Source organism: Saimiri boliviensis, chromosome 8, assembly GCF_048565385.1.
Source record: "Saimiri boliviensis isolate mSaiBol1 chromosome 8, mSaiBol1.pri, whole genome shotgun sequence".
NCBI classification, from domain to species: Eukaryota; Metazoa; Chordata; class Mammalia; order Primates; family Cebidae; genus Saimiri; species Saimiri boliviensis.
The window spans coordinates 61,094,323-61,114,361 of record NC_133456.1 but is presented as its reverse complement, the minus strand read 5'-3'; the positions used below and the strand labels follow the sequence as shown (position 1 = coordinate 61,114,361).

At 40.2% G+C, this 20,039-nt stretch overlaps 1 protein-coding gene across 12 annotated transcripts in view; it reads left to right on the top strand.

Annotated features, from left to right (window-relative positions):
* The window catches only part of FOXP1 (forkhead box P1), a 432,878-nt gene that overhangs the window by 342,325 nt on the left and 70,514 nt on the right, over nt 1-20,039 (top strand). For all 12 annotated transcript variants that reach the window (XM_074404548.1, XM_010350106.3, XM_074404545.1 and 9 more), the window contains 2 exons: nt 1,475-1,628; nt 7,077-7,281. In XM_074404548.1, coding sequence (XP_074260649.1) covers nt 1,475-1,628; nt 7,077-7,281 — 359 coding nt within the window. The remainder of the gene's footprint in view (nt 1-1,474; nt 1,629-7,076; nt 7,282-20,039) is intronic.

Genomic DNA, 20,039 nt, shown 5'->3' with positions numbered 1-20,039 from the left:
CATTTAAATTTATTTAAATTTTTGTTGTTAGTGGTATAGAATTTGTTTTTTGGAGTGAAACTCAATTAACTTTCTCAGTGGCATGGTAGTAAGTCTGAAATTGGTTGCTAATATGAGAATGATGGTTTTTACTGTAAAATAAACTACATGAAGACCGAAAGGAAACCACCATTTTTCTCTTTCTTTGAACTTTGCATCAGAAGGTCTTGATATACATACCATTTTATGGATGTATCAGATCAAGGTCATGTGTTAGGTTAAGTGAATGCAGTTGTTTGTAAAGTATAGTTATTAGCCAGAACGTGCAATCTCTGAAAGGGCTTGGATAGTCCTTTTAGTTGTAAACGTCTCTCTGATCTTTTGAATCATATTCAGAATTAGGAACATCGATCTTGTTCTTTTCTTGAAGAATCTTTTTTGTTTGTTTGTTTTTGCTACAGTTTAGGAAGGGTTAATTTTCCTGTTATAATTGTTAGCCATAATGTGGCTAAGACCTCCACCTCGATATGATTCCTAGCAGATTAAGGATATTAGATAATTTCCTTCTATTTATTGTACTACTGCACTGTATTATCTTTCTATCACTCAGATAATTACTGAGGAAATCTACATTAATTTTTTTGGCTGAAGCAAGGCCTGCTAAACACGGGAATGATGTATTGATGTTTTACACAACAAAAGTTTTCCTCCTGTCATTGTGCAATCAACAAAAAGATATTTATCATGTCGTAAAGCCCCTTCTTTTCAAGAACAAAGCAGGTGGGGGAAGCAGGACCAGCAAGCAGACCTGGGGGTTTCTGAGACTAAAGCCACGTTAAGGCATCTGAAGCCTAGACTGTCGTTCATATTAAACTCACAGTTGAGTACGATGTTGTTTGCTAAATTATGAATGTGTGTAATTAAAATCTAGTGGCTGTTTTCTATGAAAGATTTACAATGTTATTTCATCGTTTGTCATGGCTAATTAACAATATTAGATGAAGTTTTTCTTCTTCAAAGGTCTGATTTTTTCTCATTTATTTATGTCAGAAGTGATAAACAGAGTAGTTAAAAGCTTCTGCCGGTACAGGCAGGGAGGGAGGCAGCTTGTTCTTTTACACCTCAAAGGTTCAGGGTTCAAACCCCTTCAGACCAGAATGATGCAGTCTTCTCTCTAGTGTGCATAATTAAAAATTTCAAAGTCTAAAAGTTCACATCTTGATGACAAAACTCAGGCCTTTCAAACTGTGGGGAGAGCTGGCTTGATTGACGAATTATTTATTTATGGGAGCAGGCAGTAGGGAGGTAACACTCACCCCTCACCCCTCTTCGGAGGAGGTATGTTCTGTCCCTTTTAAACCTTGACACGGAGCCCTCCACTGAGCTCCAGTGACCATTCTCAGCGTTTACTATGATGGTGGGTTTTGAAGTGTCCATACTTTTAACCTTCCTTAGGAAGTGGTCATCTCATTTTTTTCTTCCTGATTTCTTACAGCAACAGCAGGTGGCTACCCAGCAGTTGGCTTTTCAGCAGCAGCTTTTACAGATGCAGCAGTTACAGCAGCAGCACCTCCTGTCTTTGCAGCGCCAAGGCCTTCTGACAATTCAGCCCGGGCAGCCTGCCCTTCCCCTTCAACCTCTTGCTCAAGGTATGTGTTGATTATATAGAAGGCATAGCTCTGTGAAGACTTTGGGTGGAGGTGATGGGCTGTCTCTTGGTATATTTGTTAAGGACATCCATCAAAAGATGCAGATCACCTCTTTTAAGAAAAGTGGAGTGGGATAATGATGGACCCATGTAGAAGGTAAAATGCTTGTTGATGGCAAAATAAAGTCTTAGGGTGGTCTGAAGGCTTAGCTGTCGCAGAGCAATCCCACTGTTGGACATTCTTGGAGTAACGGAATGAGACACTACTTTGTGCTTATTGAGCATTTTAGTGGACTCTTGAAGTGTTTCTCTTTGGAACCACAAAGGAATTTTCCTGAAGGCTTTTATTATTCATTTAAGACTTTTTTTTTTTTACCCATGTAACGTGTGCTATTTTAAATCTTAGCAAATGCCATGTTTTAATATCTAGGGATAAATTCAGGTTTACTTTTCTGTAAATGATTAAAATCAACCACTTTGTTATAAAAGCCAAGGTTATTTTTTGTTTAGTTTCTTTTTTTTTTTCCTTTTGGCATTCATCTGTTGATTTTTGAGCAAGTTAGTTCTACACTCATCAGAACAGGTACCACTTCCATCCACAGTTCTTCAACCTCTGAGATTTCTTGAAAAGTAGGATTTTATACGTTTAGTGACTTTCTTTTGAAAAGCCCACTGACATTTTATCCCAAGGGTGATGGACATCAGAAACAAATGGGACCTCTAGGTGTTTTTAGGACATTGTCTTGGTTTAAGCAACTCTGACTTTCACATATGTGATGTGAAAACAGATGGATTATTCAGAACTAGAAAGGAAGGTGGGAGGGAAGGAGGAAGGGATGTCAAGAGGGAGGGAGGGCGGACAGGCTGGAAGGAAGGAAAGAGAAAGTAGAAAGTGCCATGCCGATGTTTTGAAGCGCAGTTCCTTCATCCATGCATGGTAGAGCAGAGTTGAGTTGCCTCTTCAAGGCCAGAAGTTCTTTGAACTCGAGTAAGTTTGGATGTTGGTTTATATGTGCCGTAAAGGCTAATAGCTAAAGCCATTGGTGTCTTGGATTCAGTTGCCTTCTGAAGAAGGTTAAAAATGTGGAACCTCTTTCTGTTGCTTAAGGCCTGGTCATTTGTTTGGTAACTTTTGGGTCAAGTGAAGTCAGGGAAGCATGTCTGCATTTGAATCTTTTCTCTTGAGTCACCACACCCAACTTCTTTCCCTTATGAGTCTGTTTTTGTTTTTAATACTCAGACCGGGGCTTTTTCCTCTTCACTTCTCTCTTGCCCCGCCACTTCTTTCTGCCATGACTGCTCGATACATGCTCAGCATCTCCATTGTCAAAACAGGAGATGTCATAACCAAGCAATACAAGGAGAAAAGAAGGAATATATATATATATTTTATATATATATATATATATATTATATATATTTACATCAGTTAATGCATTTTTGTGCTTGCAGGGTGTCATAGCATGCGTTAATTACACCTTTGGGTTTATTGCTGGAAACATGGCAGGCTGTTCTGACACACCTACTGGACCCAAGCTCCAACCTCTCTCATCTTTTCCCACCACTCCTATACTATTAAGTTTGCTCACTAAGGTTCATTGTTACAGTACATCAGTTAAGCTGTCCAAAAGAGGGCAATTGGGCAGTGACAAGACAAGCTCATGTGTAATGTGAAAGAAATGAATGTGGTGATGCATGGAGTGTAATCTCTGCAGTAACATATCAGAGACACTGGTAGGTAATTCACTAGTCATGGCATTGATTGATAGGCTTAGCAGTCTGCTATAACCATTAGCCCCTGCAACGTTGGGAAGAAGCATATTTGAAATCTAAGGGGTGCATCTATGTGCGCCTGAGATGGCATAAATGTAAACATAAATATTTTTGGTGTCAGGTTCTTGCAGCAAAGTGAACTACCAGCGTTATTTCCATCTCTCTGAATCAGGAGGTTGGTTTTGTTCCTCAACTCCCTCACCCAAAGTGGCTGGAGAACTCAGTCATGTTGGACTAGAACACAATTTTTTTTTTTTTTTTTTGTCAGAGAGATGATGGCTTAAAACTGATGTCATTATGAGGTTTAAATCAACTTTCTGCTTGCTTGAACATGGTCACCTGGGTATGGATGTACAAGGACAGAAAAAGGTTGATCAACTCTGTTTGTCTTTGAGCCACTGATACCTGGGGTTGTAAAATTGAGTTCCATGAACAGTAATCTGTCATCTGTCCCCACAACATACATTTTTTAAACCTGTGCCTGCATTTTCTTTTATAATGAAGGGGCCAGTTGTCTTGGAAAAAGAAACCTTGCAAGGCATGGGGGTTATCTGTTAAAGATCCTGGTAATGCCCACTTCATAATGAAATCATCAAGATTATTTTACATACCTGTTCATGGCCTTGCCGAGTTAACCTTAAACGTGGAAATGTCAAGTATAGGAATAGATAGATAATTAATATTTTGAAGGCCTTTTTTTTCTGAAGGTTTTATAATATGCAATGGAGGGATATTTTCTGTTGTTTTTAAGGTTATTGTAGGGTCTTCTTTCTGTTTTACATAATTAGCATATCTGCTTTTCACCTTGGTCTCATTAATCATCTGATCCTCCCTAGCACCAGTAATTTCATATAGAAATATTCTTTCAGTCTCATTCTGACCTTTTAATTTTTAAAATGTAAACTCTAGGTAGCAGAAAATTACATGCTTGGTTACGTACCTGCTAATGGATTTAACTTTGTACTATTATTCTTAGTCTTCCATTTTGGAAGAAATACATACTTTCTGGAAATCTGATATCCATTTAGTCTGATGAGTGACTAGGTTACCTTTTATCTGTCTAACATGAGATTTTAGCTGTCAAATAACAACACCGTTTGGTAGGTAGTGTTCATTGAACTAACAGTTTAACATCCCTAACAATGTATGGCATTGATGGAGGAGAGCGATTTGACCGCCTCTGTGTTAAGTGTGATGAGAACGTTCTTAAAAGTAATTATCACATTGCAGTTTGACCCAGAAGTATCGCTGTTGTCACTTAATGAGTTACTATTTTTATTTACCATTTTTCTTATGGATAATGAAACTGATGTGCCAGCCCATTGGAATAGATGGCGAGTAGAGTAACATTAATGCACCCTGTAGGTATAACAAATGGTGAATACATTTGTCTTTGTCTTTATTTGCTGGATAAACAGTTTACTTTTAAAACAGCATCGAAGTTCTGCTTTTCTTCGAGAGAAAGTGGGAATTAACAGAGTTCTGAGAACCCTATCCTCGTCTTCCCGTCTCCCCGTCTCCCATGCAGCTGACCCAGAAATCAATTAGTTTGAGTTGAAAAATAGGTGGCTTGTTCTTTTCATGTGTTTACGCTCTAGAAAATAAAAATAGGTGTTGACTTCTGTGGTTTTATATCAATATGCTATCATCAGCAGACAAGCCTATTAACTATTGTTTCCATTGAGTAAACAGTGGTCTGAAGGTCACCCTTGTTCACAGGTAATTGTTGGTGTGCAGACAGCAGTGGCAGACCTGCTAGCTACAGATGCATCCCACCTGTCACTTGGAAAGGTGTTTGAAAATAATAGCCCAGATGCAGCAAAACCGGACATGGGATTGTGGAGTGACCTTTCCCTTTGTTTAATTTGCCTCCGAGGTTTAATTTCAGGGGACAAGTAATAATTGAATATGCCCAATAACTAAATGCTCATTTGGGACAAAATCCATCAAAATGTAATTGGCATTTGATTTTTATGAAGGGAGAAGAAAACTGTCGAGGATGCCTTCTAAGAATATCTGACCACTTAATGTATCATTCGAAGCCTCCTTTATAATATATATTAATTGCAAATACTTGAGCATTTGAACATTTTCGTGGAGAACCGTTAGGAGAGACCAACTGTTTTTGTTAACGTTCCCCTCAGAAAGGCGGGGAAGGTTATTGGTCTGCTGTGCAATAATTTACTCCTCTTTGATATGCAAACGATCCACGGTGAATATAAAAAAATCCTATCAGACTCATTTCACAGTTCTTAACCACTCGGATTCTCTGGAGTCCATCGCCTCATTAGACCAGTGCTCTCCAATGCTAGCATAATTAAAATCTTTAACAGTTTAGCAAAGTAAAGATGTTTGGCTGATCACGTTGAGATGATTATCTATCCATTGTATTCTAAATGACAAAAATAAATTAAATTTAGACCTTGGCATTTTTTATTATGTGTTTCAAATGAATGTAATGCGCACAGCCTTCTTTTTTAATTCAATACCTTAGGTATGGTAAGAAACACGCCTGTTTCGGCTGCTGCTGTATAGTCAGAAAATGGCAGGCTTTCTGGGTAGGCTGTGTTACAGTTGATTGAAACAATGAACTGCAGTCCAGAGGTCCACTTCTCATGTGGTATTGCCTTACAATGTTCAGGGCTTATGGTTTCTTTTCAGTGTTCCCCCAAAGGAAGTTACTGTTTGTTGTTGTTAGTTGGCATCTAGAATATTTTTCTTCTGCGCATGTATCGGCTAGAATATGCATCAAGGTGGCATTTGGAAATCCTGAGCTGCAAGAAGCATGCCACCAGAATAAAGACTAAGAGGCCCACAGTGTTGTGACATTGGCATACTGATTGTGTCTCTTCTTGGGGGAAAATGCTGGATTCGCTCCTTAAAAGGCCCATGTCCATTTTGATCCCCTTTAAAAAAGCAAGAGAACTTTATTACTCCAAGTTTATTTTACGTTTTCATTTTATTCTGCAATGGTTCATTACCATTGATCTAAGAAATGACAGTAATAATAGTGTTACTTGTATAAAAAGTTACACAGTTTTTCAGTAGACACATCCATCAATTAAGCATGTGGTACTCGAAACCAAAATTAATGAGGAAGATAGGTGTGTTAATGAAATAATCATAGTATAATCAATTTGACTGTTAAAAGTTGAAAAGCATTTCAGGAAGACGATATGAATTCATAATTTATGTCTAAAAGTGATTAATAAAAACTATATTTAATAACAAAGCTATTTGTCATCATTTAAGACTTAAGCAGAAAAATTATTCACTTTGTAGTTCATATTGTCATAATAGTATAGTTGAACTAATTTATTTTGAGCCCTTTGTGTCTAAAACTGAGGTAACATAGTTCTACTTTTTGTCAAAAAAAATTGAGAAATAGCACTTCAGATGGTTAGAGGCATATTATCGTGGCAAAGCAACTGTGTTTTGAATCCTTTTCACCTGAATCTTTTATGTGCGAGGAGGGCAACTTCCACTCAGTTGCTCAGTAGGAGGACACACTTTTTACTACCGCATCTGCCTGAGTTGGGAGGGAAAAAAAACCCCGCACTCACCAAAAAACCCCCCTAACACTAGGCTTTGTTTACTGACTCTTTGATTTAATTACTGTTTGAAGAGGACGGAATTAGCTGTTAATTGATTTAATTATCCAATTTGTTTGTTTCAGGCATGATTCCAACAGAACTGCAGCAGCTCTGGAAAGAAGTGACGAGTGCTCATACTGCAGAAGAAACCACAGGCAACAATCACAGCAGTTTGGATCTGACCACGACATGTGTCTCCTCCTCTGCACCTTCCAAGACCTCTTTAATAATGAACCCACATGCCTCTACCAACGGACAGCTCTCAGTCCACACTCCCAAAAGGGAAAGGTAGGAACCAGCCACTGAGATGGGTCCCAAACTGCCTTTCACATGAGAGGGGTGGGTGGCCCTGCCTCGCTGTATCTTAGTGATCCCTAATTGGATCCATGTGACTTGAATGTGCAGATAATTACTGAAGAATGTATTCAGCATGGTTTGGGTGTGAAGCATCTAATTATTTTCACCTTTTCAACATGGAATTAGCACTTATGTAGATCTACTCTCAGCTTAGGAACCCGGGCAGAAGTCGTGTAGTTTCTCATTGGATGGGTTGGATTTCCAGGCTTCCAGACCTACTCCTTCTGCCAAGTGCTCACTCTGAACAAGCTGAATTCCTTGGCTGGAAGTGCCTTCTAAGGGAATAGTAGTGTCTGCTGTGGGCAATTTTGAATTATGGTTTGAGAAAACATAGAACTTATGTTACTCTACATTGCTCCCCTTGAAGGCTGGGCGCCCATGTTTTTCATCATTGTGCCCTGGAGCACATGGTCTTTTCCGTATATATTCTGCGTGAAGGTTTGGAGGATGGAGAGACAGAAGAGGTAGTGGTGGTGGCAGCGGGTGGAGGAGGGGGTCTGTTGTATATACTCACATAAACAGACACAGCACACTTTCTCTTCATAGTAGGGTGTAGTGTAGCATTGTCTCAGCAGCTGTATTCCTACTGAGAAGTTAAGACATTTTATTTTTGAATTGTCCTGGGCTTTACATGAATGTTACTTGAAGCTGAGCTTGTCTTAGAGATCTGGAGTAGGTTATGTTAGCTTGCAGTTCTAAGAAAATAAAGCTGTTAATTCATGTTATTTTGTCTTAGTACCCAGAAGCATTAATGCTACTGTTTTCAGTATTTTTCAAGAGTAGAAAATACAGTTCCTAAAATTGAAAACTTTTTTTGAGTTTACTGTCTCTAAACTGTTTTCTATATATTTCATAGGCAGAGCTTCCACACACAAAAATGCCATTTCTAGCAGGAAAAAGCAAATTCTGTATTTCGTTTTTTTAATCAAAATGGCTCAGGGGAAAAACTTTAAATTACATATTTCAGTTATAGAGTTACAAATATAATTTCTTATATTTCTCAAAATATTGAGCATTAAGAAGACTACTGATTTAATTAGATGTATATCTTTATACCAGAAAAATATTATCTGAACATACACACACACACCCCACCCCACCCCCCGCCCCACACACACCCCACACACACCCCCCCACACACCATGTTCAAGCATAAAACCACAAGTGATTATCAGAGACGAGGATAATATATAGGTGCTTTAACTAACAGTTTCAACTATCTTTCCAAGATCATTTTGGAATTTCTGAGGCAGACACCTAAGAATTAACAGAGGCATTAACCATATTGGTTTAGAAGAGTTTGAAGAACAGAAGGGTGGACACTAAGAATCAGTTTGGAGCCATTGGGTCAAATGCGGCTTGTGTTGTTTCCAGCGAGGATACATGCATATGTCTGGAAGCCAATCTTAGCTCTTGCTTTACAGTCTCTTATAATGCCTTTTTTTTTTTTTTTTTTTTTTTTTTAAATCTAAGAAAGTAAACCTTAGATGGCATTAAAGAAAAGGTTCTAGGCTGTTGTCCTTTGCTGTACTTGGTTTTGATGTCTTAAGGTTGATGCGTCCATTTACTGCAGAGCGATTGAATTACATCTTTATCCATAGGCAGAGCAGGAGGCCATACTCTGAAAAATGCCGACTGATGCACTTAAGGTATTTGTTGCAGTCTCGTCGGCCATTGTGGAGCCTGCACAGATTTCCTGTGACATAGAAAACTCTTCTTGTTTAGATGCACTGCACTCAGTTTCATTTTCTAAAAGGTTCTATATCTGCAGTCAGGTGATAGATTAGCAAGGAGGCAAGTGGGAGAAGAATAGCCTTTTTCATGTCTTAAGGCACATTTGAAAGTAAATGGATCTAAGAGACAGTCTAATTCCAGGAGACTAAGTTTGTTTGAATTTTTTTTATAGTCCTTATTTGTCTGCACAAAAGTTGTGCTTAATCTTCATTATACTACACACCAGAATTAGAATATGGATCAGAAAAGAATTCAGATTTTAATGAGCCTTAATCTAGCTGTAAAAGCGGGCTGAGTTTTCCAGTTGTACATGGAAAAAAGAAGCAACTATGAAATTGTATGCCACTACTTAATCTCTTGAATCTCTCAGTTTATATTATCTGGTAGCTTCCTAGATGTGGCTAGATTAAAAGAAAAATTCTAGTCAGCACATTTTAACTGAATGTAGCTAACAAGACAAATAAGCACCTTCAGTTAAAGATAATTCAGAAGTTTTAAGCTTAGAGAATTGAAAACTCAATTAGGCCTGGTGCAGTGTTTCATGCTGGTAATCTCAGGACTTTGGGAAGTCGAAAGCAGAAGGATTGCTTCAGGCCAGGAGTTCAAGACTAGCCTGGACAACATAGAGGAACCCCAATTTCTATTAACGGTCGTTTAAAACTATTAGCCTGATGTGGTGGCACACACCTGGAGTCCCAGTTACTCAAGAGGCTGAGGTGGGAGGATCATTTGAGTTCAGGAGTTTGAGGGTGCAGTGAGCCGTGATGACACCATTGCACTCCAGCCTGGGCAACAGAGCAAGATCCTGTTGCTTTAAAAAAAAAAAAAAAAAAAAAAAAGCAATTTTTAATTAGCCAGCTTTGTATACATATAAACACTTCAAATGAATATTATGTAGCTTTACCTTATCAGGCTTAATTTTAAAATCACATATGATATCCAGTTAAATACCGAAACAAAAACAAACGAAAAAAACCTGTCACACCGTCCACTGATCTGCCAGTTGTCTCAGGAGTTTCTTGTCACTGCCTGTGATGAGGTTTCTCTCTTACTCACCAGTGCATTTGTGAAATATGTGTCCTTCCAAGCTCTTCTTTGATTTCTGTGTAATATTCTTTTCTCTCCATTCTGATGGGCAAGGAAGAGTCTCTGCCACACTGAATTACCATCTAGCCCCATGACCTTGATCTTGGGTTAGCAGCTTTAAGACTTCTTTCTGACGTGATCTGGAGGTGCTCTATGGGAACGTTTGTTGGATAAAGGTAGTGTTGTGAGAGTTTTTGTTTGTTTTCAAAGTAGCGAGGTGGCTAATGATCTCAGCTGAGTCACGTATTTATTTCCATGCCATTTGGAAAACTCTTTATCCCCCACTCTTGCCCCCGTGCATTTTGCTGGCTCCTGTGAGCAGCCACTGCAGTAGCAGCAGCTCTGGGGTTTGGTGAGCTGCAATCTGTTAAGGAGATAAATAATGTGCTTGGCACGACACTCCTACTCTCCTCTTTAATTTGTCTTACACAAGGAAAATTATAATTAAATCATTCAGGGTAAACCCTTGAGTGTAGAGAAGGGAAAAAACACACTTTGGTAAAGATTGCCAATAGAAACCCACTTCCCTGTTGCGCAGGGTAGGGACATTTATCAATATTCAGCACGATTACGGGAGGAGCAGCCCATGTGATTTGTGAGGCGGATGCCAACGTTCAAATCAAGGCTTGTTAAGATCCTGTCCCTGTGTAATCATGGACATTCAGCATCATTAGAATTCAGTACTGGCACTGTGCCTCATGCTTTGATTTTCTCCCGACAATTTAATAATGTTTATTGTGCTGATTATATATAAATTCATTGGTGCAATAAACATGCTTCTGTTGTCAGTGCCTGAGAAAAATGTGGTGGGGATCAAGTTAAATGGCAGCAGCTAAAGGAGCTGCAAGAATAAGCAGGTGCATTCAAGCCTCTTGCTGTCATTTGAGTCCATAGGAACAGAGAGTCTCAACTTCTTAGGGAAATAGACAAAACTCAGGCCTGAGATAACTGTAAAGGTAAAGAGACCGTCTTGTTTCCCTATCTGATTGTCTCACATTAGGAAATTCCAAGTTTTGGTGTGGGTAAACAGAATCAACAGAATGCAAATGAAACATTTATTAAAATGCTAAATTTAGTAAAGCCCTTTGAGCTTCTTGGATCAAAGCAGCTATGTAAATACAAATAGCAATTACTACTTAAGTAATTGCCTGAATTAAAATTCGAAATATCACATTACATTATGATGCACTAGGGAAAGGGACTTGCATTTAATCAGTTCCATCTCTGCGCCAAGCACCGGCTAGACTCTTGCTTATGGAGTGATGTCTCACTTTATCCACGTGCTCACTTGGGAAGCAGTAAGGATTATTATACCCATTTTGCAGATGAGGAAATCAAATAATAGAAATTAAATAACCCAGGGTCATAGAATTGGTTAATGGCATATCCAAGATCCAAATTCAGGTCTGGTTTTTAGTCTGTAAAATAGTACTTAAAAGTTTTTATTCAGCTTAGAAGTGAATACTAAAGTATGATAAAATTAGTGTCCCTAAAAGATATTTTAAACTTAATCGAAATCAATTAGACAAAACATTTATTAACTTAACCTACTGTGTGCAAATCACTGCATTTAAAAGAAAATACCAGAATTTTTTTTTTTAATGCTTTTGTGGTATATATTCTTATTTACTAGGCCTTTCATGAAGTGGGGTAAGTGAGATTTACAAGATATAAATAATTTTGGTCTGAAACAGCACATAAAGAACAAAAATGAACCTCTGTGTGGGATTTGCACACAGGCAGATCTAAAACAAGCTTCTTTCCTTTAATGTATCCCCACTTTTCCCCCTGCCTTCTAAATCCTATGTTTCCTCAATGGACACATCATATGCTTTTTATTCCATTTCAGTTGTCCTCTATAGTCCAAATCAGAAATATTCCCTTTTATTCTGATCCCAGCTTATTTGCTTTCAGTTCAGCCACAATCATTAGATGTTTTATAACTTGGGTATTTCTCGGATTCATAGCTGTTCTAAATATTTGTTCCAAGGTGTCCTTAAGCAATTTGGTCAAAGATCTTTCTTTAAACCCTGTTCAGATGGTGGTTGAGCAGCTTCTGCTTTTTTGGGGGCCTCATATTATTCTCAGAAACAGGGGACCCACACTGGGCACTTTTCTCTATGAGGTCTAACCTGCCTTCTGTCCAGTCACAATCTTCCTTGCCTCGTTCTCTTCATTTATTGACAGAGCCCCATATATTCCAGTTGCTTGCATTTTCTCTGCTCCACAGTTGGTAGTTGCCATCAAATAACCCCTGAAGGTTTCTGCCTGGCTAGTGTACTTATAGACCGTTTGACTTGATACGCAGTCTCTGTTTTTGATTTGTGGCCTCTTGACATATTGCCGTGTATGTGACTATGTAACAATAACATTTGCGTTTACAGGCCTTGTTATTTTCAAAAGGCAAGGAACTTTGAAATATGGACATGCTTAGTGTTGCATTTTTTTTTCTTTTCTAAACTGAATTCTGTATTCATGAATAAATGTCAGTGCTCTTGCTAAAATTCTAGAAGTTAGTTTTCAGAACTGTTCCAGATGTACAAGCCTTTAACTGTTGCATGTTCTCTTACTGATATGTAGGGCCTATTGAACCGGAAATTTAAGCAGTAAACTCTAGCTCCTATTATTTTGAATGGTTTTTCCTCATTCAAGTTTTTTGTTTTTTTTCCCCCCCCCCAAAAATCAGAGGACAATTTGTATTTATTTCGATTTGAAGTACTGAGCCAAGCTAGTTATTTTAAATCTTTCTTTCCCATTAGAGCATTTTGGAGAACATGTGGTCACATTGCCCCAAATTGTCTTCAGAATTGTTACTGCTGTTTCCTGCCAACATGAGTTAAGCCATTTAAATAATCTATAACACTATCTAGCCCACTGCTTTCTCTTGTAACTAAAGTTTGATTGGGACACTGTTATATTCATTTACATACTGTCTATGTAGGGCTACTTTGACACTACAATGGCAAGCTTGAGTAGTGGCAGCAGAAACCATATAGCCTAGAAAAACTAAAATATGTACTATCTGACCAATTACAGAAACAGTTTGCTGACTCCTGACCTTTCACCATTACCTTGGTGTTTCTCAGATTCCCTGATGATATTCTCATAGGGTATTTGTGAAACACACAGCTTCCTAGGCCTTGCTCCTGAAACCTGGACTCTCTTAGTCTGAGCTGGGGGTGCAGGAATTTGCATTTGCCCTACATATCCTCCAGTCTTGCTACTCAGAGGCTGCAGACCAGCAGCTCTGTTATGACCTGGAAGCTTGTTAGAAACTCAGTCTCTGCCCCTGCCAGACTGACCTGCATCAGGATCTACATTGTAACCAGAACCTCAGGGGTTTGGAATGCATGCATGTTGAAGTTTGAGAAGCAATGAAAGCAGAGTGTTTATCACTGAGATTTTGACACTGTTAGAACAGGGTTTTTCTCCAGAAACTTGATTAACATCCCAGACAGGTTCAGTCCTCAAAACTAGTGGCTTGCCATTTTTTTGTGAGCTAACAGTAGAAATCATATGACTGAAAGGACCAGACCTCATTTGCTTCCTTTCCATAGGAGCTACCAGGAGACCCTGTTGAGATTCACTCCTTCGCCCTGTGATCAAGGGCAAGCAGTACAACTTTAAGGTTCTGTTTTGCTCTTTTCAGGAATAAAGGGACTGGCCAGGCACGGTGGCTCACACTTGTAATCCAACACTTTGGGAGGCCAAAGTGGACAGATCATGAAGTCAAGAGATGGAGGCCATTCTGGCCAACATAGTGAAACCATGTTAAACCATTGTACTAAGAATACAAAAAAATAGCTGGGTGTGGTGGCGCGTGCCTGTAGTCCTAGCTACTTGGGAGGTTGAGGCAGGAGAATCGCTTGAACTGGGGAGGTGGAGGTTGTAGTGAGTCGAGATTGCGCCACTGCACTCCAGCATGGGCAACAGAGTGAGACTCCATCTCAAAAAAAAAAAAAAAGGATAAAAGACCTGGTATGTGATGATGATTATGTGAATGCAGCTGACATTTATGGAACTCTTACTTTGTGCCAGACACAACACTCAACAGACTTGACCTAGGGCTTGGTACTTTACTGATTTTCCCATTTAATCCTCATAGTAACCTTACGGGGTATTTTCCTCTTTGTACAGAGGGTGCATCTGGGGCCCAGAATGATGTTATCACTTGCACAGGTCACGTAGCTAGTTGGTGACCATGCAGGGACTAGACCCAAGATCTCCCTGACCCTCAGGGGCTTGCAGTGACAACCATATTCTGGTGGCTCCCCACGGGGGCTGCTCCGCAGACCCCCTTAACTACAGCTCAGGCTTTGGATAAGACTTAGACTTGAGAGTGGGTTAAGCGCTGGATCAAGTCCAGGCGGTAGTCTCCACTGGTTGTAGCTTGGGGCCAGACCGATACATCTGTTCAGTAGCAATTTAGAAGAAGCCCCCAGGAAATTCCCTGTCTCCAGTTCCCTTTGCCCCACCCCATCTCTTTGCTAGGAGGGATGTCAGGAGGCTAGAAACTGGTGATGCACAGTGGAGAACAGAGAGAGCATGCTGGGCATGTCTTGTCAGGTGTAGAGGACCAAAAGGAGGAGTGGGTGTGACCATGTGTAGAGGCCTAAGATACAGGTGCTTGCTTTTGCTCCAAAGCAGACTCTTGTCAACATCACCTGTCAGCTGTCTGTCTGCTGGGGAGGTAACCTACTTTGGGCGAAAAAAGTTCCTGCTGAGGTCAGACAGAAGCACCCTGGGGGTGAATCAGCATTTTGTACCCCAAACATGCTGCTTGGTGTTTGGCAGCCATCATGCTTTGAAGAACTGTGATCTAGTGTCTCATCGCTTAAAACCAATCGCTTTTGGGAATTAGAAGTGGGAGCAAGGATTCTCTTAGGGCAGTGTGGCATGGTGCTGTATCACACTGCCTGTCATTCACGTGTTCAGGGAGGGCACTGGGAGAAAATCTTTGAAGTATTGGCATGCCATAAGGGAAGGGTTTATGGGTTTTTTTTTGTTGTTGTTGTTGTTTTTGACTGTTCACTTTGTGGGGTGATTAAAAGAAAAAACCTCAGCCATTATTCTCTAACAGCTGTTGTGCCTTACCTCAATAAAGTGCCTTTTACCATAACACAGCATCATTAGACTCTATAAATCTCTTTCTATTTATTGTGTTTGAATGATAAATGCTTTCCAATAAAATGACATCATTGGTCTGGAGAGTGATGTTCATTTTCTGAGTTACTCTTAAATTTGGCTGATTTCAGTTTTTTTATTGTGATGTTGCACAGGCGATTTTAAGTCTCATGTGCCAGATTTCCCACCCAAAACCATCTTTGGACCCCCCCATTTCTTTCACCTTGTAAGGTAGACATTCTCTTTTGATGAGCCGCTGCTGCTGATACAGGTTCTCTGCCAGATTCTTTGGTTGGCACCCAGGCATTTTCCAAGTATTTGTGCTTAACTGGGAAGGCCTGTGCCCCCTCCTCCCAAATGTCCCTTAGCTTTCCTTAATATTTAGTCCATATCAAGGATGTGAGGGAAAGCATGTGGCAGGAGAAGGAGGAGAACCAGCCTTTCGGGAACTCTGATGGTATTGTCCATGGTACTAGGTTTTACTCTTTTACCTATAAAAGGTTGTTGTTGAAATGCACAGCTTTACCACTTAAATTAGACAGAAGATCTTTGATGGATGCTGAAACCATCCAAAAGTGCAAAGGGAAATCAAGGGCCTTCCCTTTGAAAGGAAAAGCGGCTTAGAGGCTCAAGCCTGTAATCCCAGCACTTTGGGAGGCTGAGGCGGGTGGATCACGAGGTCAAGAGATCGAGACCATCCTGGTCAACATGGTGAAACCCCGTCTCTACTAAAGATACAAAAAAATTAGCTGGGCATGGTGGCACGTGCCTGTAATCCCAGCTACTCAGGAGGCTGAGGCAGGAGAATTGCCTGAACCCAGGAGGCGGAGGTTGCAGTGAGCCGAGATCGCGCCATTGCACTCCAGCCTGGGTAACAAGAGCGAAACTCCATCTCAAAAAAAAAAAAAAAAAAAAAAAAAAAGAAAAGTCCTATTCTTACATAAACGACAGCTAGGAGTCTCACACTCTTAAGCCAATACCAGAGCCGGGGCCTGTGCTGGAGACTTGAACGGATGTCGTGTTGTTCTTTTTCAGTATTTGCAAAAATGCCTTCTTGCACTGTTACTCTATTTTATTGCTATGTTCGCACCAGTGTTACCCGCAGCGTGGCTCCATAGGTCTATCTGAAGGAGCTACCTACCACGCTGCCGACTGGCTCACTGGGGCAATGCAAATGAGTGTGTTACATATGTACAGCATTCCTAAAGTTCTTTATTCCACACCCCTTTGTGATCAGTCACAGCCTAAGTATATTATAAACTATATTCTCCTCATTAAAACAATAGTGGAAGCTCACAAAGGGAAATTGTTAATATGTGTTCCAGCTTGTCACTTCTGCCTGTGTGAATAAAGAAGATAACCGTTCCTTTGGGAAACTATTTCGGGAATTGAGCAACAGATACGCTAGCCAGAGAATTCTCTTAACTGTAATTTTCCTTTTTGTGTGTACTCTAAAATAACATCCTGTTGGGCTCCTCAGTGCCACTGCACAGACAGAGCACAATTGCCACAGCCCAGGTGGTGGTAATATGGGACAATCCCCCCGGGCACATGTCGCCAAGAGTTGTACAGCTTGTTCAGTGTCTTCGTCCATATGGCAATCTGTCCCATTCACAGGAAGGCGTCAGGGCTGCGCCGGGCGGGTACTGTGGTCAATGTAGTGTGAAGAACAGGCCTCCACTCAAGCAGCCTCTGTTGTGAGTTATGACGCACACACACTCACGTGCACTCTCTCAACTAAAAAGAGACGTGAGAATAGCCTTGCTGGCTTTCCTTTTCTCTTCCATTATTTTTTGAAGCACGTGATTAACTCAGCAGGTACAATTCTGGTGTATGAAACACACTTGGTTCATAGAAAGTCAGTTAAAAACACACATCCACATGGACCTTTCTGGGTGGGTGGTTGTGTGTTAGTGTAAGGACTGCCTGCTTGTACTAGGACTTTTTTTTTTTTTTTTTTTGCATTTTTCATTGTGAAAACTATTTTGATTGTTCAGTTTGGATTGTTGGCCTAATATTTTTGGTTTCTATGTCTTAAAGTGAAAGAAGGGAAAGAGAAAAGAAAATCATTATCAGCCTCAGAAATCTGAGAGTAAAATATTGGCGGGAGGTGTGAGAAGTGCAAAGAAAAGATCAAGAAAACAGAGATTTCCCAGTGAATAGGGAGAAATATAGGGACTTTTTTTAAAAAGGCACTTTGGAAAATTTACCAGGAGGCAAAAAGCCTTCTCCATTTATATACCCAAGCCTTGTTCTGCTTTTGTGTAACTATTTGTGTTCTTGTTTGGTAAACAAACAGACCCCATAGCAACTGTAGCTGATGATATTTATACTACCTGTAAGACTTCCCTAAACAAATAGACAGACTTTTTATGACCTTCAAATTTCTTTCCTTTTATAGTCTTCAAGGAAGTCAGTCTAATGGCAGGCTGATCGCTCTCTTTCTCTCTGTTGCTTTTTTTAAAGGACTTTCAGGTATGTCTTTGAAGGAGCTTTTGTGTATTGTGTATTTTACATCTCGGCTATGAATGTTGAGTTTTTGAAGATGTATTATAGCAGAAGGAAAGAGAAACCTGAAGTGTTTGTGCAAATGATGTGGTATTTGCTTTCAAAGGAGTCATTTTAGCAGTCTGCGGAATTCCAGGCTATACATTCAAAAAGTGAATACTCCACTGAAATCATGACCGTAGACCTGAGAATCAGGCAGACATTTATGTCTGTGACTCTACTTTCATGTCTGAAATATTGACAGAAACATTGTGGTACATATGAGCCCCTATATTCAACTTACATTTTTCCATATGAGTCAGATTTATGACAAGAACAAGATGTCTCGTGTTAAAGATCAGTGTGAGAGAAAAATGGCAGTTTACTTTAATTAGAAAAAAATTGACACCAAGAACTGGAATAATCCAGTGGCGTTTGAATAAATTAGAGGACTGTACAGACAGAAATAAAAAACCAACAAGGATAAATGGGAAGTTATCCAAAGTTTAAGAAAAAATATGTTCCTAAGTGGGACAGAAGTCACAGGACACTTCCAAGGTGTATCCATTCAACCAAACTTAGCAAGCTCTAACCACAGGCCAGGTGTGGTCCTAGTGTGGGGATGTAGCTGTGAGCTCCACAGTCTGTCCTTAGGAGCTGACACTGCAGTAGAAGGGAAATAGAACAAACAAATCATTTGCATAAGAAAAGAATGGTTGGCCCGGCATGATGGCTCTTGCCCGTAGTCCTAACACTTTGGGAGGCCCAAGCTGGCTGATCACGAGGTCAGCAGTTCAAGACCATCCTGGCTAACACGGTGAAACACCGTCTCTACTAAAAACACAAAAAATTAGCCTGGTGTGGTGGCACATGGCTGTAATCCTAGCTACTCGGGAGGCTGAGGCAGGAGAATCACTTAAACCCGGGAGGTGGAGGTTGCAGTGAGCTTGAGATCACGCCACTGCACTCCAGCCTGGGCGACAGAGTGAGACTCTGTCTCAAAAAAATAAAGTAAAATTTAAAGAGTGGTGAACTTCTGGAAAAAGAGAAAGTAGGAAAGGGACTGAGTGATTTGTGGGGCCGAGGTTACTGTTGCGATAAGCTGGTCTGACAAAGCCTGTAGGTGACCCTGGAACAAATGTGAATAAGGAAGGGAAGATCCTCCAATCTAAGGGCACAGTAGAAGAAGCAAAAGCCCTGAGGCAGAGGCAGACATAGAGGATGTTTAGCTGCATTATGGACCATACCCAGTTTCATGTCAGGCCAGTCTGTTGTTTGGTGGTAGTTAGTGGAATGTGGCCTCCAGAGTCTGGAGTGAAGAATGCAGGCTGCTCACTTAAGTTACTTAAGCTTGATGTGCCTCAGTGTTCACCTCTGAATTGGGTATGCTACTAGCCCTTACCTCGTCTTAGATAAAATTTGGAGGATTAAATGAGTTAATATATGTTTTAGTTGCTGAAACATAGTAGGTGCTCAAAGAACAGTAACTGTTATTGTTAATTATTATTAAAGTTATTTATTCATTCAGACCACATTTATTGAGCGTTTATTTTATACTAACTCTGGAGCTTCTGGGAATGAAAAGATGACCACAGTGTAGTTCTTTGCCTTCAGGAGCTCACAGCTAAGCAGAGAAACAAACATGGAAATAGACACTTGCAACTCAGTGTATTATTATTAACTATGGTGATAGAAGCAAATACAAAATGTAACACAGGGCATGATTTGTTAAAAATAGAAATGGGCCAGGCATGGTAGCTGATGCCTATAATCCCAGCACTTTGAGAGGCCGAGGCAGCTGGATCACTTGAGGCCAGGAGTTTGAGACCATTGTAGGCAATATAGTGAGAACCTGTCTCTACAAAAAATACAAAAATTAGCCAAACATGATGGTGCATGCCTATAATTCCAGCTACTCAGGAGGCTGAAGCATGAGAATCACTTGAACCTGGGAGGTAGAGGTTGCAGTCAGCCAAGATCCCACTGCTGAACTCTAGCCTGGGTGACAGAGCAAGACTCTGTCTCTAAAAAATAAAAATGGACACTAGTGGAACACCGTAGTGTGTGTATATTCCCCCACATCCGCCTCACATGAGATTTTCTAACACACTGAACTCTGCAAAGGGAAGGTTTATTCTCTCGTCTGTTGTCACGTCCCCATCACCCAGCACAGCCAGCCTGGCATACAGTAAGCACTAAATTTTATTACAGAGACTACATGAGTGTTCAGAGGAAAGTGAACTCATGAGACGTCAAAG